The sequence below is a fragment of the Onychostoma macrolepis genome, chromosome 23 (assembly GCF_012432095.1).
Source record: "Onychostoma macrolepis isolate SWU-2019 chromosome 23, ASM1243209v1, whole genome shotgun sequence".
Lineage (NCBI taxonomy): Eukaryota > Metazoa > Chordata > Actinopteri > Cypriniformes > Cyprinidae > Onychostoma > Onychostoma macrolepis.
Genome location: NC_081177.1, coordinates 4,822,924 through 4,848,283, shown reverse-complemented (window position 1 = coordinate 4,848,283; position 25,360 = coordinate 4,822,924). Strand labels below are relative to the sequence as shown.

Here is a 25,360-nt window from a genome sequence, read left to right as displayed (position 1 = left end):
TCAATATGTTAGCCAATTTCCTTTGAGTGTCTTGCGTACGTAAGAAGAAGAGCACATCCATCTGCCCACGGACTTCAGTGAATGAACCCTTTTAAACACACACCCACACGTTTTTTTTTTTTTTTTTCCATGATATATGACCTTTTAATGTGTCAAAGAGAAATAATGTGGAGAGCCATAAACATTGTTTAACACATTCAGTTTCTATTGTCTGAAATTTAATTTAATTATGTGCAGCATTCTCTTCAGCTTATGAAATGTTTTAATCATGCAGTCAGAACACTGTATTTGATCAGAATGTACTTGTATAATAGTTCTCTAGGATTTTCTTCCTTTTCTCCTGATGAGCCTCAAATTAAAAAGTGCCAGTATGACTAGTTCAATTAGATCTAGGTCTTGTACTGGACGCCTCATGTTCATACAGACATTCATTTCACATCTTCTGAGAAGAACTCATTAAAAACTTATGGTTTGATGTTAATTAATCAGTGTCTGAAAAGTTTCTGTCCTAAATTGAGGAACCGTTATTAAAAAGTGTAATGTTCTTGTTCCAGTATGTGGGACAAAACAGTTTGCCAAGCAGGACACAAAAGTGTCTGACTTTAAAATCAACATGAAACGCATTCCTAACCAGTTTTATTTCCATAATGAATGTATTTCTGACTACAACAATATGCAACAAGAGAAATAAAAAAAAATTGTGTTTTACATCAGAATGGAAATTATTGACAATAAGCTAAATTTCACTAACTAGGACCACGCCACAAACGAGCTATGAAATAGTTGAACGGAGTGTTGGGGAAGAGTAGAAAGAGGATGAAGGGGCAGAGGGAATGGGATCCTTGCTTTTTCAAAATTTCTTGCTTTTTCAGCCCTTTGTTGCCCCCGTGTCAACCTTTTTGAGACCTGTAGCAGGCATCAAATTTGAAATGAGCTCATTTAGTGGATAAAATTGTAACATTTCTCCGTTTAAACATTTGTTATGTTCTCTATGCTCTATTGTGAATAAAATATTGGCTCATGTGATTTGAAAGTCTTTTAGTTATAATTTTAATAAAATTAAAAAAACGTCCGAAATTTTCCTGAATCCGGGTTGTAAATGAACACCCTTTTGTTCTCTTCTTTCAGTCTAGCTTTTCTAAAATATTTCTGATGTTTAGCTTACTGTAGTGTGTAGATTTGTGTAATTTTAGTCTGGTTAATTTTTAATACTTGATGTGCTAATAAACCTGCTAGAACCACAGTTTGGAGAGCTACAGTACAATCTGTGTAGATTCAATCTGTTAACAAAACAGCACTGCAGCAGTCATGGGAAGAATATTGTTTTTAGGGCAATATATTACAGGCAAAAACATGCATTGGTCAATTTTTAGATTTTGGATTATTTGGCTTTTCATGCATTTTCAAGTGTTGTTTCAGACTAGTGAAGAATATAAAAATAAAATGCACTTTTAAGTGTTTACAATACAATTACAATAGATACATTTAAAGCTGAGTACTGAAAAAAATGGTATATAGAAACAATTTTCACTCAGAAATTGCTAATGCATTTTAAAAACAGTTGCAAAGGAACAGCAAGTAACATTGCATTAAACATTTTGAATTTTGAAGTAGAAAAAATTAAATAGTATTTTCTTGTAAAATGTACTCCAGTAATCTCTGTGTTATTTATTTTAAGGTTAGATTTGATCTTAACAATTGTATTCCTATCTACTCTGAAGGTTTTACAAAGGGGTTTGTTCATACATGATTGACACTGATTGATTAATTGATTGATTGATTGATTGATTGATTGATTGATTCATTGATTCATTCATTCATTCATTCATTCATTCATTTACTTGGATGTGGACTGCCTTCCAATTTATAGAGTGATAGAAAGAGATATCCAAAATTCCATATGAAAAAACTTTAACTCTATTATGTCAAAAAAAAAAAAAAAAAAAGGAAAAAGAAACAATCATTTTTGACCTGGCTTTATCCAACATTCACATTTATGTTCTAAAGAAGAGTTCATATTTAATTAGATAATGCCTCATTTGCATGTTTAAGCATAGAATTTGTAAAAATGTGTAATACAAAAATGTGTCTTTTTTTAATATAATCAATCAGCTGGGAAATAGTTTGTTAGTGTTCGAGCATTAAAGTGTTTAAATGGAGCCAATTAAATTAAATTAAATTATATTAAATTAAATTAACTAGGCTATAATATGTATAAATTTACATAATTTGTCCAAATTAACTGATTTGCAAATGTTAGTAGTGTGAGTATGAAGGCACTTTTACCAGAATTATCAATATGTAGAAAAGTGATGCTCTATGCATGCAACTAAAGGTTGAGAACATTTTGACATTTGACCCTTTACCATCAAACCTTTCATTAAACTGTACAATATGTGCCCTGAGTTTGAATTGCTAATTTTCTGTCTCAGTCACAGAATGTACAATTTAATGACCTTAAAATGTCTCCGGAAGATTTGGTAGCCAGGCTTCCATTAGCATCTGTGTTTTCAATTGGTTTACGTCAATTTTGCATCACTTTGTCCATGACTTTTGTCTTGTTCTGTTTGTCTGTTATGAAACAGGGATGGAAGGAAACCAACCAGATTATTTTTACCCATCTGAACATTTGTCAGATGCATTAGATGAATTATAAAATCAATGTGAAGACTCTAAGAAACAAAATGATATGTTGTTTGATGCAGCTTGCACGAATGGACTGAAACTCTCTCTTTCATTTGAGCTTCTGACATGTAGTAAGTCTTTGTTGTAAACCACAAGTGCACTTGAAGTCTTGAGACCAAAATGCCCATCATTTATGCATTTGTTTGCATAAAAACTTGTCAGATTGAGCGTAATTACCTTTGCCTTTATGATCCATGTTGCGGTTGCACATGTTGTTCATGGCAGCTTGATGAACTTTCAGCTTTGGATTTGGTGAGTAATTGACATTATGGATCAACAAGAACAGATCGTTTTTATAATACAGGCTATTTACCAAATGTCTGGCCTCAGTAATGAAGCAAGATCCTGTCAATTACCCGCCTGTAAGGAATACCGAATGCTCGAGGGCTTTAATTAGTAGGAAAGTTTTCACAGATTACTTTTAAATAAGCATTACAAGTCTTCAGATTGCAATTTGTGTGCTCAATTTACAATTCTCTCTCTTAAAAGACAATTAATATTCAGTAATGTCATTGATCTGACAGAACTGACACTAGATGAGAATGAAATTTAAACTGAATTGAATCAACACTGAACTGATTTGAGCTGAATAACAACACTATTGTCTTCTGTCAAGCTGTGTACTGCTGAATTGAAACCATTTCTTAACTGATTATCTGTATTGAAATGAATTGAAACAACTAAATTGAGCTGAATAATGGCGTCTTATGCAGATGCTTTACAGCTAAAATTTAATTAGTTTTCTCTGAAAACTGTAAATAGAAAAAGACACAGGCAGAAATATAAAAACTACATTATGTATCCAAATATAAAAAAGCACATGACCTTTACTTTCCATTGTAATGGATGAATCAGAAATAATGTCAGGCTTGACTTTTAACATGATTATTCGATCATGTGGCAGAAGGTAAGACAAATTTACACAAAATTAGATTTTAAATAACCATGATTAACAAGATCATAACTTTATGTGAGGTCACAGTATTTGAAATGTGTGCTTTTGTACACTTTCATTTTTAAAAAATCGAATGCAGTATTGTAGATTTCCATTCTGAACTTATAACTGAATGTAATGTATTTTAATAGTGCACTGTAAGGTACACAAGTATCAGATTACAAGAACCTTATCTGGAAAATTCTGCAGTACATTTCAGCTCTCTTATTATTTCTTTCTGAGTGGTATTGATGAATATCTTCCAAGGCGTTGTGAAAGCCAGTAACTCTTGTCGGTAAATCTGATTTCAACTTCTTGGCAGTTGAGCATGTCTAATCAAAACATGCAGATATGACGCATTTCCATAATCTAGTGGCTTTTGGTCTTGTAAACTGTTTAACAGGCAGTCTTACTCCATTCAGTACAGCAGATGCTAATGCAGTCGCTTGTTCTTAAAAGTGAAATGTAGGCCTATTTGGCACAAAACATAAAATAAAACAAAATAAAAATGTAATATATTGAATATACTTATTTATTTGCATGGCAATGAATTATATATATATATATATATATATATATATGAAGACACAAGTGTCCTTAATACAGCTCAGTTCAGTTCAAGGTTTGATCCGATAGTGTCTGTAAACAACATAAAAAGATACTAAATCATTTTTCTTTGTTCTATGTTATTTACACCAATCATGTCAACTATTCAACACACAAAGCCTTACTTTAGAAGCGCATATGATAAACCTTACGAATGATTCTGTATATGAGAGTGTGACCCCCTTAACAATGAGAGGAGATGCTTTGGAGCCATTGAGAACAAATTCAGAATCATTCCATTCATCTATAGATCCGGTTTGACACTGCAGTGAACCTCAGTTCAGTCACTGCCTTGAGCGATGTATGTAAATGGTATGTGTTGCATCTGTGTTGTTTGGTATTGATAAATGTAATCAAGTTTGATTGTACAATGATGACATGCTGTAGATCTTCTGTCACTCACTACTGTGATTCACAATGAAAACTTTTGAAAACTGAACGTTTGCACGGGTCAGTTCACACTACAGTTATACCACAGGGAGAGTTGCACATAAAAATGAGATCTGTAACGTTTTTTTTCATCCTCATGTTGATCTAAGATTTCTTCTGTGCAATACATACATACACACACACAGAATACTATTTGTAGGTTAGTATTTTCCACGCAATTGATTCTTTTAAGCTTTAAATAAGACCCATAAGCTCATAGCAAAACGCTCAGAGTATCATCATAATGGCACATGCAACTCATTCATTATATGATGGCTTTATGTGAGGAGCAGACCAATATGTATGTCATTTTTCAATTAAAATTATTGGTCACTGAGTCTGTGAGAAGTAATAAACGAAGCATTCTGACTGTTAACTGGATCAATGGACTGATCTAACTCAAAAGAAGAATCATATGTTGTTCAAAGTTTAATTCTCACTGGATTTGCAACCAAGGCTGAGCTTATCGATAGGACAATACACATATATTGAGTATTTATTATGATATATTCACAGTGATTGTGCTGACACTATAAAATAATGAAATATTGCAATGCTTAAAAACATTAATATTTTTTTATGTTTTTGAAAGAAGTCTTTTCTGCTAACCAAGGCTGCATTTATTTAATCAGAAATGCAGTAATATTGTAATATATATATATATATATATATATATATATATTCACAGTTCACAATCACTCACCCTTATGTTGGTCCAGTATGAAATCTTATTTTGTAAAGCTGACAGTTTTAGTGACACATTCCAATAAAATGTGATAATTATGTGTAGCTCAGTAACTTCCTAATTTTTATTCAAAACATGATCTAACAAGTAATGATTTTTAATTATATATATACTGCCAACACTGCCAGTCAATACACACACACACACACATAAATAAATAAAGTGAAATACCTTAAACACAGTTCTCAAAACAATTTATAGGGAAGTAAATAAAGGCAGCTGTCCTGTTTGTCTGGCTGTCTTTCCAGCCACATGCTTCATTTGAGTGAGTATGCAGATATTTGTGGAAGCTAAATCTCGGGTCACGTCACGCCGCTGATCTGGCTGACAGGCGGCTCAGGGATTCAGAGGGGATTTGTTGTTTTGAAGTCGACCCACTGAGGCGTACGATCAGCCGCTGACTGCGAGATGATGCTGATGAAGGTGTGCCAGGCTTTCTTCCCTCTTACAAGAAAGAGGCCTTGTGCATTGCTCTCTGTGGAGATTTGTGGGATGTGACATTTACAGGAAACATGAAAAGCATCTTTTTTGCCCTAAAAGTACATGTGAATGTCTTATCTTCTCTTAAATCCTTTTATCCATCAATTCAGGTTTCTGAGGAGGACTGGGCAAAATGTCTTAAAAATATATACACCTGCTCTATTAATGCCAGACACCAGCTTATTCAGTACAAGGTGCAACATAGATTACATTACTCAAGGGTCAAACTGAACACTTTTTATTCTACTATTACCCCTCTCTGCAATAAGTGTGAATCTGCGGAGGGCTCTCTTGGTCATCTTTTTTGGGCATGCCCAAAACTCTGTGAATTCTGGTCAGAAGTCTTTAAATTTCTCTCTGATGCTTATGCATGTGAGCTTCCTTTAGACCCTGTGACTGCTGTTCTTGGCTGGTCAGCATCCTTGCAGCGTCTTAGGCATGCTTTCCGACTGCCTATACAGTATGGTATGATGATTGCAAAAAAAATGTATTCTTTGCGTGTGGAAGAAAAAGTCGAAGCCACTTTTCAGAATTTGGTTGTCAGAACTCTCCTCCACCCTGCATGTGGAAAGACTTATATATAGTATTTCTGGAAATATAGATCAGCTTGATGCCTCTTGGATGCCTCTTTTCAATCACCTGTTAAAAACTTCTAATAATGTTGATACTATTTGAAATTTAATTTTCTATTGTAATTGCTATCTTCTTTAACCTCCGTGTCAATCTTAATATGCTCAGGTTTTTTCTTTCTAAAATTCATTTTAATATTTGACTTTTTCTTTTCCTCAATTATTTGTCAAAACTAGTGACAATGCTGACACTGTTGCAAATCTGTTCGCTCTCTGTTACTATGGTCATTTTCCTTAAGTAACGTCCTTGTGAGGTAAAAAGGCTTAGGTTGTTACCTATTATTATTTTATAATTGTTATTATTACAAAATTATTTTGCCTCGTCTATGATGTGCTATTGTGCAAAAAGTGGCTTTGATCCCCCTTTGCCTTTACTTGGTGATGTTTTTTTTTCTTATTGTTTATGTAGTTGTGTTTTGTCCTGTCTTGTGATTGTACTGTTTATGTGTCTGAAAATTCAAAAATACCATAATAAATATAATACACAAAAAAAAAAAAAAAAAATCCTTTTATCTATCAGAAACATGCAAAGATATATATAAATGCTGTCAGTTATGCCATGCAGCCGCACAAGGTGTTTGCAAGCACAAAGTACATTATGTGTAAGTAGACCTGTGCAAGGAACTCAATTTTAATGGGTTAAGTCAAGTCAAGTCAAGTCACCATTATTTATATAGTGATTTTTACAATGCAGATTGTGACAAAGCAGCTTTACAGTATTAAACAGGGAAATAGTGTGTCGAAATAGTGTGCCATTCTCCTCTGGCCAGACAAAAGCAGCAGTTTAATTCTAGGCTGCAACAAAGTCAGATTGTGCAGAGGACTTATCTGGTTCCTGCGGTCTTGTCCCGAAGGCCGTCTTCACTGGAGATCTGTCTCTGGGGATAGTTATGATGGTCTCCGCTCACATTCAGGGCTGTAGAGGTCATCTCTAGGTGGCCATACAGGGCTTTATAGGTAATTAGCAAAGATTTTAAAATGTATACGATGTTTAATAGGGAGCCAGTGCAGTGTTGACAGAACCGGGCTAATATGGTCATACTTCCTGGTTCTAGTAAGAACTCTAGCTGCTGCATTTTGGACCAGCTGGAGTTTGTTTATTAAGCATGCAGAACAGCCACCCAATAAAGCATTACAATAATCTAACCTTGAAGTCAAGAATGCATGAATTAAAGTTTCTGCATTTGCCATTGAGAGCATAGATCGTAATTAAGATATACTGTATGTTTGAGAAGGAAAAATGGGGTTTTACAAATGTTAGAAACGTGGCTATCAAGATTGCTATCAAATAACACACCTAGGTTCCTAACTGATGACGAAAAATTGACAGAGCAGCCATCAAGTGTTACAGTATAACTGTATTGTTTTAGACCTTGAAAGTGGAATGTTGCAATGCATCAAAACTTAGGCCCAGAACATAACTTTATACAAGTCCACAAACACTTCTATCTATGCAAATTCATTTAATTTAGCTATTGTTTTGTTCAACAATGTATACGGCGATTTGCGTGACATTCTTCTCATTGCTGCAAGACTCACCTCCTACTTTTGTTATGCCGGAGCAATTGTTTGAAGAGACTTAAAAATGATGGAACATCATCGCATTGCGTTTTGTACACTACATTTGTAGTTTTATGAAATTAAAAATTTCTTTTTGATAATTGTTTTGCTTAAAAAGTGCTTGCACAATGTTCCATTAAAATAAATGCCTCTCATTTTAACATGTTATCATCTAATGCACTGACATTCATGCATTTTGAAGTGTGGCTTAAGTGCCCAAACCATTTTTGGCACTACAGTGTATTGTGCATCCATTCATGGAGATTACGATGCTAGTTCTGATATTAAGAATAAAATGAACATATGCCTCCTATTTCTGATGACGATTGTTTCCTCTTCACTGATAAGGGTCAGTGAGTGTCTAAACTCACGCTGTAAACAGGAGCGGATAAAGAGCAAGAGAAAGAGATTTGATATTTCCTTAATAAATCCATCAGCACGCAAGTCCAGATTGAAACGTCACTGCGGCTGGATACGGATTACCCACAATGCTCATCAGGGTCACAACCTTGAACAAGAGGATGGACCGCATGCAAACATGCCCATTTACACTGACCTGACATCAGCTGTGCCATGTTAACGTCAGAATGAGAAGGTCATGGTCTCAGCACTGATCCTACAGGAATTTCAAATGCAATGTTAATTTATACTTATAAAACACAGAAGTCTGTTATGGAATCCTATTCTGCCATAAAAAAAAATAAAAATAAAAATGTCAATTGGGACTTTTTCTCACAATTCTGACATTTCCCTTGCAATTCAGTTTATATCTCTCAAGTCAAATTTTAAAATTGAGAGTTATTTCCTGCGAGGAATAATAATAAGAAGAAAACGTATCTTCCAATTCTGACTTTTTTCTCGCAATTACTAATTTATCTCTCATAATTCTTTATTTTTTCCCTACATTCCCTATTTAACCAAAATTAAAAACAGTAATATTATGAAATATTATTACAGTTTAAATTAACAGTTTTCTATGTGAATGTATTTGAAAATGCCACTTATTCCTGTGATCAAAGTTTAAATTTTAGCATCATTACTCCAGTCTTAAGTGTCACATGATCCTTCAGAATCATTCTACTACGCTCATTTGCTGCTCAAGAAACATTTCTGATTATTATCAATGTTGACGACAGTTGTACTGCTTCATATTTTGTGGAAACTGATATATTTTTTAGGATTTTTTGATGAATCTAAATTTAAGAACAGCATTTTTTGAAAAAGTAATATTTTGCAATACAGAAATTTTACTGTCACGTTTGAGCAGTTGAATGCATCCTAGCTGAACAGAAGTATTCATTTCTTTATAAAAAAAGGAAAAAAAGAATGTCAAATAAATGCAGCCTTGGTGGACATATGAGACATATGCTTTAAAAAATCTTAATTATTCCAAACTTTTGATCAATAGTGTACATCGCTCACAGTGATTCATGGGATGAGAATTTCATTCCTTCCATAAAAGACTTGTACCTTTCTCTTTACTTTTGATTTTCAGATACATTGTGTTTTAAATCAAAGTTTGTTATGCAGCGATTCTTCTCGGAGCTGGTTGGTTTTGCTTATGGCTTTGATTTTTTTACTGAAGGATTAATGTGTAAAATACATATGGAACCAAGGCCATTAAAAAGTGGATATAGAGCATTGAAATAGTTTAGGTTCAATTTTACATCAGAGATTAGTTTTTGCTGTTCTGTTATTCAGTTGCTCTTTTGTTTGCATGTGTGTTTTATGTCTGACACAAACACTCGACTGCAGCTGCAATACACAGAAAAAGGCAAAAAATGGTGTCTATTTAGGACTGTCCCATCCCTGCAATCCACATTCATTTATATCTCAATATTATACTGTATGACAACTATTGACTCGTGTGTGACTATATTTAGTAATTAAGCAATGCAGGACAAAATATATATTAAAATGAAACATAAGTGAGATGTGTACTAAGGTTGAAAGAGCATCATCTGGTCATGCAGATGTCAAGATGTTGCTGTGCAGTTGCTAGGTGCTTTCTTACCAGTCCAAGTCAAAGGATAAAATATAAAATATAAATATTAAAGGCGAGACCAGAATATCAATGTCACTTTCTCTTCACAGTTCAACATCCGCATCTGTAACTGTATGACTGTATCAAAAAATTACTGTACTCAAAATCATCAAACCTGAAGCCATTCACTGAGAAAGGAAATCACGTGAATGAGAAAAAGCAATATTTCAGCTGCAGTCATTAATATGTAATCTGTGGCTAATGGAGCAGCTGTTTAGAGGGCACCTTCTCTCGCTCTCTCTCTTTCACGTTAATCTGGCAGCTTTTGTGTGGATGACTGACTGACTGACTGACTGCTCGTGTTGTAGTGAGATTTAGCTCTGTTCGCAGAGAGATGAGCGCGTGTGGACCACAACGCTGGGGTTTTTATAGGCTCCTGAAGAAGTCTACTTTAAAGGCCCTGAGAGATCACATTTTAAAATGTATTAAATGAATAATTAGTATATATTAAAAATAATTCATTAATTTTTAGCTTGTATCATCTAATATCTTGTATTTTTCAGAAAATCCAAGATATTAGATCACACCTCTCTCCTTTTGACTTAGATCACTCTCATCTGGTTCATTTATCCAGTAGCTTTACAAACTTTCAGCCAGTGTCTTCATCTCAATTACTCAAAATAATTTCTCGGATGAAATTTACATTTTGTCAATCCGATGTATTGCCTGGTGGTCTGTTTAGAGAGGTTTTAGACACAGTCAGCCCCACCCTTTTAGCTATCATAAACAGCTCTTTAATAAATGGGATATTTCCGGAAAGTTTTAAACATGCTATCTTACCACCCCTATTGAAAGGCCCTCATCTTGACCCCACTGTGCTAAACACTGTCTAAACTCTCATTCATTTCATAGGTTTTGGAAAAAGTTGCACTCTCACAGTTTACTTCGTACCTGGATACTTTTAATATTTTAGACCCGTTTCAATCTGGTTTTAGAGCACTTCATAGCACTGAGTCGGCATTGCTGAAGGTTACAAATGACATTCTGTTGTCCATTGATCCTGGGTCATCTGCTATCCTGATACTTTTAGATTTAAGTGCCGCATTTGATACTGTTGACCACGATATACTTCTGAAACGACTTGAGTGTTTTGTTGGGGTTCAGGGCCTAGCTTTAGAGTGGTTCGCCTCATACTTAAAGGGGAGGACTTTTTCTGTAAATATCGGGTCATTTACTTCACCGCCTGCGCCTATCCATTGTTGTGTTCCACAGGGATCCATTCTCTTTTGTTTTCCATTTGCATGCTCCACTTGGGCTCAATACTCCAGAAACATAATATTAATTATCATTGTTACGCTGATGACCTCCAATCTTCCAATCAAACCAGGAAATGACTTTTCATTAGATCATCTTTTCTTATGCCTTAATGAAGTCAAGACCTTGATGACAAAAAACTCTCTACATTTGAATGAAAATAAAACCGAAGTGCTTCTACTGGGCCCTGCTGCTACTAACAACTCCATTAAAACACAGTTAGGTTTTCTAGGTAATAACCTACACAATCATGCAAAAAATCTTGGAGTCCATTTTGATCCTCTTCTCCAATTTGACAAGCATGTAAATGCAGTTGTAAAGAGTAGCTTTTTTCATCTCAGATCTGTGGCTAAGGTGAAACACTTTCTTTCTAGTAAACACCTTGAAATAGTAATTCATGCACTAATTTCTTCTCGTTTGGATTACTGTAACTCTTTGTGCATTGGCCTATACCTCAATCTACACTGTCTCAATTACAGATGATTCAAAATGCAGCATCCAGATTCTTAACAGGAACTAAGAAAAGGGATCATATCTCCCCTGTCCTTGCCTCATTGCACTGGCTCCCTATAAAACTTAGAGTCGACTTTAAGATCCTTCTTTTTGCATACAAGGCATTGCATAATTCTGCCCCGGATTATATTTGTGACCTCATTAGGCCATATACAGCCTCTAGGTCATTAAGATCTAGTGATCAGTTACTTTTATCCATCCCCCGTTCACGATGTAAAACAAAAGGTGATCGAGCTTTCTCAGTAGTGGCCCCAAAGCTGTGGAACAGTCTACCTTTGAACATCAGAGCTTCTCCATTATTGGATGCTTTTAAATCTAGTTTAAAGACTTATTTTTACTCTTTAGCATTTGAGTGATGCTGTGTAAGTGCTTTGAATAGTTTAATTGGTGTTTTATGAAATTACATTTTAATTGTTTTTGATACTTGTTTTATTTTCTGTTCTCCCCCTCCTTTCTCTTTTAAATTTTTATTATAAAGCGCTTTGGATCAACTACGGTTGTGTTAAACTTGTGCTCTATAAATAAAATGTGCCTTGCCTTGCCTAGCTAGGATGCATCAAATTGATCAAAAGTGGCAGTAAGGGCATTTATAATGTAACAAAAAATTCCTATAAATTCATTTAAAATTTATAAAAATAAATACTGTTCTTTTGAACTTGTATCAAAAATGTATCATGGTTTCCACAAGAACATAAAGCAGCACATCTGTTTTCAACACTGATAATAATCAGAAACGTTTCTTGAGCAGCAAATCAGCATATTAGTATGAATTTCTGAAGGATCATGTGACTGGAGTAATTATGCTGAAAATTCAGCTTTGATCACAGCATTAAATTACATATTAACATATATTCAAAAACATATTTGAAATTGCAATAATATTCCACAGTATTACTGTTTAAGCTGTATTTTTGATCAAATAAATGCCTTGGTGAGCACAAGACTTATATATATATGCCATAGAAGAACCTTTTTGTCTAAATGGTTACATACATATACAGTCATGCCCAAAAATATCGGCACCCTTGGTAAATATGATCAAAGAAGGCTGTGAAAATTAATCTGCATTGTTAATCCTTTTGATCTTTTATTTAAAAATTCACAAAAATCTAACCTTTCATTGGATAATAAGAATTTAAAATGGGGGAAATATCATTATGAAATAAATGTTTTTCTCTAATACACATTGGCCACAATTAACGACACCCTTTTATTCAGTACTTTTTGAAACCTCCATTTGCCAGTTTAACAGCTCCAAATGTTCTCCTATAATGCCTGATGAGGTTAGAGAACACCTGACAAGAGATCAGAGACCATTCCTTCATCCTTCATCATTCCAGACCCTTTAGATTCACAGCTCCATGTTGCTGCTTCTTCTCTTCAGTTCATCACTCATTTTCTATAGGGTTCAGGTCAGAGGACTGGAATGGCCAGCAGAAGCATGGTTTTGTGCTCAGTGATCCATTTTTGTGTTGTTTTTGAGGTTTGTGTTTGGATTATTGTACGGTTGGAACATCCTAACATGGCCTATTATAAGATTTCTAACAGAGTCAGTCACTTATTGATTTTTTATCTGTTGGTATTTGATAGAATCCATGATGCCATGTGTCTAAACAAGATGTCCAGGACCTCCAGCAGAAATATAGGCCCACAAAATCAAAAATACAGCAGTATATTTCATTGTACACATGGGGTAATTTTTATCCCTGTGTTCACCAAACCCATCTTGAGTGTTTGCTGCTAAAAAGCTCATTTTTTAGTTTCATCTGACCATAGAAGCCAGTCCCATTTGAAGTTCCAGTCGTGTCTGATAACTGAATATGCTGGAGTTTGTTTTTGGATGAGCTAGGATAATTTTTCTTGAAACCCTCCCAAACAACATTTGTTTTAAGGTTTTCTGAACCCGAGACTCAACTATTTTCTGCAATTCTCCAGCTGTGGTCTTTGGAGAGTCTTCAGCCACTCATACTCTCCTTCTCACTATGCATGAGGACAATATAGACACACGTCCTCTTGCAGGCAGTTTCCTAACATTTTATGTTGATTGGAAATTCTTAATTATTGCCCTGATGGTGGAAATGGGAATTCTCACTGCTCTAGCTCTTTTCTTAAAGCCACTTCACTAATTTGTGAAGCTCAAATATATTTTGCTGCACATCAGAAATATATTCTTTGGTTTTTCTCATTGTGGTGGATAATTAAGGGAATTTGGGTTTTGTTTTCCCTCCTATTTATATTTCTGTGAAACAGGAAGCCATGGCTGGATAATTTCATGTTCATAATCACCCTGGAGTGCTCAAAATTGTGAATATGAATGGGAATATACTTCAGAGATATTTTACTCATAAGAATTTCTAGGGGTGCCAGTAATTGTGTCCAAAGTGTATTTGAGAAAAACATTTATTTCATAATGATATTTCCCCCCATTTTAAATTCTTCTTATCCAATCAAAGGTTAGATTTTTGTGAATTTTTAAAATAAAATATCAAAAGGATTAACAATGCAGATTAATTTTCACAGCCTTCTTTGATCATATTTACCAAGGGTACCGATATTTTTGGCCACAACTATGTATATATATATATATATATATATATACACACAGTATATAACAATATTTTATATGTAATATAAAAAGCTTAAATATGTGTGTATATATATATATATATATATATATATATATATATATATATATAATACATTTTATTACATTTTAAATTATTAAAACGTCTTGCTGACAAATGGGTAAAACCTAAGGATTTGAAGGATAGCGGCAAAGTTTGGTAAATTTGGAATGTAATAAAATTATTTTATATTATATATATATATATATATACACACACACAGTATATAACAATATTTTATATGTAATATAAAAATGCTTAAATATGTAAATATATATATATATATATATATATATATATATAAAAATAATTTTATTACATTTTAAATTATTAAAACTTCTTGCTGACAAATGGGTAAAACCTAAGGATTTGAAGGATAGCGGCAAAGTTTGGTAAATTGGTAAACATTTAATGAGTTTTTGGGGCTGCACTGTGATCCTTAATAGAGTCTTTCAATGTCATCTAATGATTCTTGTTTAAATATTCCTGACTAGTTTTTTTTTTTTTTTTTTTGTATATGAGCTATTATTACACTGAATTACATTTTGTTCTGTAAATCATGGTCAAAAATGTATGATAGTCATTACTTTTTGCTCAGATATAATACAATTAACCAGGACACTTTCTAATGTATGGGGAAAAACTCAAATTTAAGCTCTATTAAACTTTTATTGTTCCGATGCTTGAAAACATTTTGTCTAATCATCTTTGGCCCGTATCTAACACACAAACTTGTGTCTGTCTGCTGTCCGTCAGTCTGATGTCAGGTCTGGCTGCGCTGGATGCCAAGTGCTCCAGTCGGCTGGGTCTCATCACCGTTTCTTACTACCTGTGGACCACTTTCCTGGCCGTGGTGGTGGGGATCGTCATGGTGTTAATCATCCATCCGGGCGGAATGGCACAGAAAGAGGACTCTGAGGACAGCGGGAAACCCATCATGAGCTCGGCTGACGCTCTCCTGGATCTCATACGGTCAGACGGTCCTCATCATCCTCCTATAGACAACACAGAGAGAAAACAGAAACACGGGTTAAAGGGATAACTCACACAAACACTAGAAATGAGTCATATTACTCACCCTCGTCTTACAAACAGGCTTATTATAGTTAACTAAAACTAAAACAAATAAATAAATAAATACATTAATCAATTAATTAAATTTGTTTCTTAAAATAAAGTAAAATTTAATTGAAATAAACTAAAATATAAAATCTAAAGCAACATTTTTCATTATAAACTAAAACTAGAAAATAAAATTAATAAAAATCAAGATATTTAGAAGAAAAACTAATAAAAATTATAAAACACAACAAATCACTAAAACCTTAACTAAATTTAATTACAATTAAAGTGAAAACTGAAAATATACAAACAAACATTAAGAAAAAATAAAATATCTCAGTGACACTAAAAAAAAAAAACATTAAAAAAAAAACATTTTAATTTGAACTCATTTTAATTTCATTTCATTGTCATATTTTATACACAATGATTAAGTGGACAAATAGTTATTAGAAATAATCATAAACAAAACCAGTATATAAGAATATAAATAGCAATAAATTATATGTTTTTAATAATGATCAATTTTAAATGCCTTAAAAACAAATAAGGATTCAAAAGACAAAAATACCTAAATAAAATCAAATTAAAAGTGTTAACAAAAAAATGTAATGGCATCTCAGTTATTCTAAAATAAAATTTCATCAAATTAAAAAATAATAATAATCAAAACTAAATGAAAATCAAAAACTATTCTGTTTTCTTTTTATTTACTTTATATGAACGACAACTATAATAGTATCTAAATGATACTGAAACAAAACTTGAAATTTCATCAAATTTCACATTCAATAATCAATCAAAATAGGTGTATACGAAAACTGTATAAGAAAATAGCAATAAAAGTAAAGATTTATATGATTTTAATAATGATTAAAAATGTTAAAATTTGATAAAACTATAATAGTATCTCAATGAGTCTAAAAATATATTCAGAGTGGTTCAAATGGTTATTAAAAATCATAATCAAAACAGATGCATAAGAAACAAATTAACAGTAAATGTAAAAAAAAGGAGTTTGTGTGTTTGTGTCAGTCATTCAACACAGCTCATGATATTAGTGTCTTTTTCATCATAAATAATATATGCCAATAAAAACTGATTTTGATTTATGAATTACTTGTAACTATCAGTGAACCAATGAACCATCATCACGAACACAATCTCCAGCCGAGCTGATTGTGTTTAGATTGAAGGCATTGCCGTCATAATCTCACATGACCTATCTGAGAGCACTTGAGCGTCTGAAAAAATAATCTTGAAATAATCAAAACAGTTGTATAGGAAAACAGTATTAACAATAAAATATAAAAATCTCTAAAAATTAAATGTATTAAAAACATAAGAATAAAAGAAGAATACGCAAATGATACTGAAAAATATTTGGTGTATGATTACTCTAAAATCTTTTATACAGAAATAATTAGAACAAACAAATAAAACATGACATTTTGAAGAAGAAAGACTGAAATAGTATTTTCTTTTAAAATGTTTGCCAATTGAATTCAATTTTAAATACATTTTAATTGTAAAATAAATTAGAAAAGAAAATAGTAATAGTATGTGTGCCATTATTTTTTGTTTTATTGACAACTTCAAAAAATAAATAAATAAAATCATGTTTTACGGTTGCTTTAGAGTGAATCGCAGTGCTCATTCAGTAATTGCACAGCTAACAGATGTTAGTCCATGCCTTTGTAAGTACAATCACCATTATTAACACTCAACCTCAAAAAGCGCTATGGATGTTCATGTTCACTGATTCTAAATTTAGTGCAACATCTCATGCTTCATGACCTCATAGACCAGTGAGTTCATTAGACCGAAGACCAGCTTAATAATAACATCTACTATCCCTCACTTCCTCTAAAAGCTTTCAAATGAGCCCTTATTACCCAGAGAATATGTGTGCTGACTGAAGACATTAGCATGTGCACTGATGAAACTGCTTGACTGAGAGCAGAGAATGACTCAAACCACCTCAAGATGAGATATTGGACTCGGTTAGAGACACCGATATTTAATTGCAGGTTACTTGACAGAAAATATGTCAGAAAGTTTGCAAACAAAAAAGGAAAGGAAAGGAAAGGAAAAGAAAAGGAAAGGAAAAGAAAGGAAAATAAATTATTAGTGAACTCATTGATTCTGAGTATTGATTATTTAGTGTAGTTGGTACATATTTTGTGCTCTAATGATGAAGAAAAGCTACAAAGCTTGCCAAAAACACTACATACTCATTTTAATTGCGAGAGAAGCATGAAAATGAAAATGTCAAGTACACGTCTAACATGCACATGTTGGTCTTTATATCGTTGCACTAAAAAAGCAAAACAAAGAAATAAAAACATACGTGCACAAAACAAACCTCCATAATGCACAGAACGAATGAACATAAACTGATGCAAGATGCATACAAACAAATATTTTCCATTATGAAATAAAAACAAATTGCATGCACAAAAAAAAAAAGTAATGCACAGAATTAGCAAACAAATGCAAAATGCATGTGCAGCTACTTTTCTTTTGGAAATGAATCTTGCATGCATGAAAAAAATCTTGTGCACCGAATTAACATACAGAGGCATAATGCAAAAGCAAAGCTATTTTTCATTGAGAAATAAGAACTTGCATGCACAAAGAAAACTTGTGCACGAACAAATGCAAAATGCTATTTTCACACGGGGAGATAACAACTTGCATGTGCAACCCCCCCCCCAAAAAAACACTCATGCACGAACACACAAACAGATGCATAATGCACAAACAAAGCTATTTTCCATTAAGTAGTAAGAACTTACACGGAAAAAAAAGAAAGGTCGCACAAACACACAAACAGATGCAAAATGCATTCACGCAAATATTTTCCATTAAAATATTTATATTTTCAGATGTGCAGTATACTGACAGTCTTGGAGTGTGGAACTGAGAGTTGGTTATAAACATTTTACTTAAATTCCATTAAAGCATAAGAGGAAAAACTCTCTGGGTTCAGCTATTTTCCTGCAACAATACCGTTGCCTTATGCCTCAGTGTGAAAAGGCCACAGGAGCCGGGCCAGCTTTATTTATGTAGACCCAAACTAACAGCATATTGATTTATTACAGCATCCACCTGCAGGAAACTCAACCAGATATTGACACAGGACATTGTCTTGATGTGAATAGTGTGCTGGCATCATATAGCACATCTGGTCCTGCTCCAGCGGCTCTCACATGCACAGATTGTGTTTGGATGCTAATGAATGAATCTCATCCTTTCATACAGCACAATATGACTATACTTCCAATCCAGGCTAGTCTCATTAGTTTTCACAGGTATTTGTATCTGAAGTATACACCATACTTATTTACTGCTTTTTGTCTTGTGTGTGTTTTTATAAAGGTTCTTATGCCTATTGGATATTTTTAAAATAATAAATCAAGTCAGTGTATGTTAAATTTAATGGTAGTAAACATTCAATGTTGAACCTCATTTATTATAAAACAAATAAAATCTTTGAAATCTAAGAATCTGTATACATTGCATATCTAAAAGTACAAATGTTATGTGTTGTAGATTCTCCCTTTTATACGTTCAGATACTAATCGCACATCATCTTTCTTTAGAAAAAAATCATGCGTGATTTTAAAGGAATCCCAGACTCTGGCTTTGGAAAAGCTTGTAGTGTATTATTAAAAGAGTTTTTGTTTGTACTCACTGCATTTGTTGCCATTAGAATCAACACTTGCTTCTGGGGTCCATATCCTAAAGATCTGAAATAGATCAGAAATAATTATAATGTTAATCCTCAAAAAAACAAATAGCCTCAAAAATAGATAACATTTTTTTTCTTTCCTGTTTTGTGTGAAAATGCTAAAAAATTAAAAACAACGAAATAAATATTTGATAATATGTATTTTATATATAAATATATAAATATTAATATTAAATCAAATTAAATTAAATATGATTATTTATAAGTTATAAGTTGCACCAACATTATTCCATAAAACAATAGATAATAGGTTTCTTGAAAACATTATTATTTGTGAATAGGATGCATTTTTTTTTTTTTGCACTGAAGTACCTCACAAAACAGGCACAAGATTGAATTGACCCCATAATGAATAATGAATTATTTCTTTTTTTGTCCATCTTTGAAAATGTCAACATCCTTCAACAGCAGAAAATGTATTTTTCATTAGGTATTTTTTGGCCTTCCAGTCTTTTTTTCTTTTATTGATGTGGTTGTATTCTGTCCTCGTGACAATGTAAAATGATTTTAAAAATATATAAAAAAATAGTTACACACACCAAGGAACTGGCAAGGATGGTTGTATGAAGGTTACTACAAGTTGTGTACAATATATGTTTTCAAGAAAGTCCTATTGAAAGTATTCAGAGCAGTTCAATGCTACTCTATGCATGTGTATAACTGTGAAATATTTTCTGTCTCCACACAGAAACATGTTTCCAGCCAACCTCGTTCAAGCCACATTTCAACAGGTAAGAATCCACAGATAGCCATGAATTATTAGTCACTCTCCTTATACATAAGGAAGAAAGGACAATGAACCACTGAATTAATTAATTTTATTCAATAACGGAACAGTCCAGATTAAATTATTATTGTATTATTTTGTATGCAAAACTGCTGGTTAAGTATATTGCTTAGAAACAACCCAACATGCTTCTACTAGTTCAAAAGTGTCTGGAAAAAATTTAGTTGAAACAGGAATAACTTCATTTCCATAGATTTATAAAATGAATCACTAGGAATATTTGCCAGCCGATTAAAAAATCAAGAATTCATCGTCTCTGGTATATAATGCTGTGTTTTACCATTTAAGATATGGCAATCTGCTTATGGATTATGTTTATTAGTCTGATTTTTCAAGACTTCGTGACATTTGATCTTTTTTATTTAATGATGTGTTTAGATGCAATTTTTAAAGGAATAATTAATACAAAACTGAATATTTTCTGAAAAAACAACTCCTCCTCAGGCCATCCAAGATGTAGATGAGTTTGTTTATTCATCAGAACAGACTTATACAAATGTAGCTTTTCATCATTTTCAAGGTTGCGAGTTCGAGTCTCAGCGGGGATTGTAGGTAGGGGGAGTGAATGTACTGCACTCTCTCCACCCTCAATACTACGACTGAGGTGCCCTTGAGCAAGGCACCGAACCCTCAACTGCTTCCCGGGCGCCGCAGCATAAATGGCTGCCCACTGCTCCGGGTGTGTGTTCACGGTGTGTGTGTTCACTGCTTTGTGTGTGCACTTTGGATGGGTTAAATGCAGAGCACAAATTCCGAGTATGGGTAACCATACTTGGCCACATGTCATGTCACTTTCACTTTCAATGGCTCCTCTGCAGTGAATGGATGCCATCAGAATGAGAGTCCAAACAACTGATAAAAACATCACAATAATCCACACCACTCCAGTCCATCAGTTAACATCTTGTGAAGCAAAGAGCTGTGCAAATCCTTCATTAAGACTTTTTTTTAACTTCAAACCAGTGACCAAAATATCATTCATAATCAATGATAACACTTCCTCCAGTGGAAAAGTCCATCTCCTGGGGTAGAATATTATGGGTAGAATATATTTTAGCCAGAAGCAATGGTTTGAAGTTAAAAACGTCTTAATTATGGATTTGTTTCTTACAAAAGCACAGCTTTTTGCTTTACAAGATGTTAATTGCTGGACTGGAGTGGTGTGGATTACTTGTGGATTATTGTGATGTTTTTATCAGCTGTTTGGACTCTCATTCTGACGGCACCCATTCACTGCAGAGGATCCATTGCTGAGCAAGTGATGGAATGCTACATTTCTACAAATCTGTTCTGATGAAGAAACAAACTCATCTACATCTTGGATGGCCTGAGGGTGAGGACATTTTTAGCCAATTTTCATTCATTCAAGATTAATTTTGTGCTTCTTCTCTGTAGTATCGTACCAACAGTGTGCCCATAATGAAGACCCCCAAGACGACAGTGGCCACCAGTCTGACAGAAACCACCACTCGGCGTGCTCTCATCTACGGGATTCAGGACGATAACGGGACGGACATCCAGAACTTCCAGCTGGATCTGACGCCGCCTCCTGACGTGGTAATGCGGACACTTCCTGGCACCAGCGAGGGCATGAACGTCCTGGGGATCGTCATTTTCTCTGCCACCATGGGTGCGAACACTGGCACAGAGACAAAAAAACCCCACATTGGATGATAAATGTGTTAATGTTTTCATATCACACCTCACATTTGCATATCGCTGCTCATTTTTGCGCAGGCATAATGTTAGGCAGGATGGGCCCTAACGGCAGCGCTCTGGTGAACTTCTGCCAAAGTCTCAATGAAGCAGTGCTGAAAATCGTTGCTATTGTCATCTGGTAAGACTATCATGTTTTTATATATATATTTTATATTTATATATATATATATACACACATACATACAAAATACACAATACATTTATTTTGTATATATATATTTTTAAATTCTTTTTATAATTAAATTTTATAAGTAAATAATTTATTAATTTAACTCATAAATAAATGATACAACTTTATCTACTTAAGCCTCTAGATCCAGACATATTAAGTAATAAAATAATAATAGTCATAAATATATATTTATATATATATATACTGTATATGCCTCAGTGTATAAATATATTTTATATTTAACCTTTTATGTAAAAACTTAATTCAGGCTTTTATGACTCATATAGTATGATATATTAACAATATGGAGCTTAAATTCAGATGAAAAAAGCATTAAGTTTTGAATAGAGACTCAAAATGAGCAAAAATACATAATTTGGTGCAGATACTAATATTTATATGGACAAAAAGTAATGAAATTCTGATTGCTTGTAATGTAAATCAGTAAAGTGTAGCAGATATTAACATATAATGATATAAATATCAGACGTCACTCTATATCTCCAATAATGTCTCAGTAAAATGATATTTAAATGCCTAGTTTGATAATCAAAACATATAATCCAATGCAATCCAATGACGATTGAGAGATAAACAATAAACGCTCCTCAAAAGCCTGACCATATTTGATACTCACATTTGAACATGATTTTTCTAAAAAATGATGGATAATCAAGTAAGCCTAAGTTCAGTCCAGTAATTGTTTGAAAGTCTTAAAATGAAATAAAAAGTATAAACTATCATTTAGAAGACAGAAGTCATGTAGTAGATTGTGTGCAACAGGTTTTTCTGCAAAATATTGATCAAATTTGATAGGCTTTATAGGGTCAAGTAATAAAGTATGAGAGGATATTTTGTGAATATACTTACAGCTAGTTTACTGTGCAGGTACTTCCCGTTCGGCATCGTGTTTCTGGTGGCCGGAAAGATCCTGGAGATGAGCGACCCATCTGCGATGGGGAAGAAGCTGGGCTTTTACGCCATCACTGTGGTGATGGGCCTCATTCTGCACGGCCTCTTCATCCTGCCCAGCATGTACTTCTTCATCACCAAGAAGAGCCCCATCGTCTACATCCGAGGAATCCTGCAGGCCCTGCTCATCTCACTGGCCACGTCCTCCAGGTACAACACCATCTGAAACACACAAAACCTTCATATTCTTCCTGCAAAATCCCTTTAACTAACAAAAGCCAGTTCTTCAATGACATCATCCTCAAAGAAGTGACATCATTTTTGGCGGTAACAAATTTGATGGATTTTCTGGTGTTTTGATTTATTTCCTGGTTTAATTGATTGCAAAACATTTTTCAAGATATATACACACACTAGTGTTCAAAAGTTTAAGATTTTTTAATACTTTTGAAATAAGTCTCAGTAAGGCTGCATTTATTTGATCAAAAAATACAGTAAAAACAGAAAAGTTGTGAAATATTATTACAATTTGAAGTAAATGTTTTCTATTTGAATATATGTTAAAATGCTATTTATTTCTGTGATCAAAGCTGAATTTTCAGCATCATATTACTGCAGTCTTCAGTGTCACATGATCCTTCAGAAATCATTCTAGTATGCTGATTTGCTGCTCATGAAACACTTCTGATTATTATCAGTGTTGACAATTTTTGTGGAAATTGTGATACAATTTAGTTCAGGATTCTTTGATGAATAGAACGTTCAAAAGAACAGCATTTATTTAAAATTAAAATTAGAATTTGGTAAATTTACTATTAATTTTGATCAATCAATTAAAACATTTTACTGACCCCAAACCTTTGAACGGTAGTGTAAATATTAAAAACCTCAGCTTAAAACAGTTTCCATCCTGTTCATTTTCTTGCCTTTGCGCAAGTAACCAAGCTAGATTTTTTATTTAAATTACAATACATTTATTTTATTTACCACTCATAATGACTTGACAAACAATATGTTTTCTCCCATCCCATGGTTCCTGCCTCAGGAAAATACAGTATAGAGAGAGAAAGGGAAAACAACATGAGGAATTTCATCAATACTTTACCCTTTTGTAAACTCACTCCGCCAGTAGCTACAGTTAACACTGCGTCTGCTTAAAAGAAAAATGCAGACACACACAGACACACAATGCATAATGGTGGATATTTTCTCCTTGAAAACACAGCTCCACAGCACAACACTCATCTGTCATTTATTCACAACAATGATGTCTTACTTCAGTCTTTCTTGCAGTAGTTGCATCATATAAGTGTTTGCATATTTGCAGAATTTGCACTCCGTCATGATTAGCATTTTTTACACTGATGATAATGATAAATATGGGGATTTTCACAGTTAAATGTGTTGCAAATTCTGTTAATATTCTGGAAATAATATTGAATAAACCAGTCTGAAAGGGTTTGAATATAATGGGAAATGTTTGAATTCATATTGAAATCTTGGACTTTTTGATTGCAGTTTTTGGTATTTGGGTAAAACTGAGACCCGTCTGAGACACTTTTGGGAGTTTTAACAAAAGATTATTTTTCATTTGCAGTTCTGCCACTCTGCCTATCACCTTCAAGTGCCTGCTGGAGAACAATCACATAGACCGGCGGATCATTCGTTTCGTGCTGCCTGTCGGAGCCACAATCAACATGGACGGCACTGCGCTGTATGAGGCTGTGGCAGCCATTTTTATCGCCCAGGTCAACAACTACGAGCTTGACTTCGGCCAAATCATCACTATCAGGTACGAAACATGTCTCAATGACTAAGTTTGAAAATGTAAGTAATTTAAATTTTAAAAACATTTGACCTCTTTGGTTTTTTTTTTGGTTGGTTTTTTTAGTTATTAATTGCACACATAATGAAATGCTCATGTATTGACCGTATGAGACAGACATTTAGTAGTGTAAATATAGTTCATTTACATTTGATTAAAATTTTTGTTACTTGAAGGAATTTTTTTTATAGAAATAATTTTAAATAAACAGTATTTTATTTTATTTTATTTTATTTTATTTTATTTTATTTTCATTTCGATTTCATGCACTGTAAAAAAACTAAAACTAAAATTTAAATTTAAAAAAATTATAAAAACAAATAATATATTTTTTTATTAATAAAAATAATAGTTTAAAACAAATAATGTTTCAACAAAACTAACAAAAATGCTAAAATAATCACTAAAAGTAAACAAATTAATAATAAATAATACAATAAAATAAAGATTTATAAATAACAACAAATATCTCTTTTTTACCAATTCAAAACTTTTTCCACGTTGGCGTGACCCTGTTAAAGAAGGAAACAAGTTCAATTGCTTTGATTTAATTTATGTTAGTTTAATTTAATTTATGTATATTATAATTTATATATATATATATATATATATATATATATATGTGT

The 25,360-nt window shown here is 33.2% G+C and overlaps 1 protein-coding gene across 1 annotated transcript in view; it reads left to right on the top strand.

Moving 5' to 3' along the window:
* The window catches only part of slc1a7b (solute carrier family 1 member 7b), a 66,986-nt gene that overhangs the window by 33,587 nt on the left and 8,039 nt on the right, over positions 1-25,360 (top strand). Inside the window, exons 3-8 of the mRNA XM_058763459.1 lie at positions 15,260-15,475; positions 20,008-20,050; positions 21,502-21,736; positions 21,844-21,943; positions 22,886-23,119; positions 24,507-24,701. Coding sequence (XP_058619442.1) covers positions 15,260-15,475; positions 20,008-20,050; positions 21,502-21,736; positions 21,844-21,943; positions 22,886-23,119; positions 24,507-24,701 — 1,023 coding nt within the window. The remainder of the gene's footprint in view (positions 1-15,259; positions 15,476-20,007; positions 20,051-21,501; positions 21,737-21,843; positions 21,944-22,885; positions 23,120-24,506; positions 24,702-25,360) is intronic.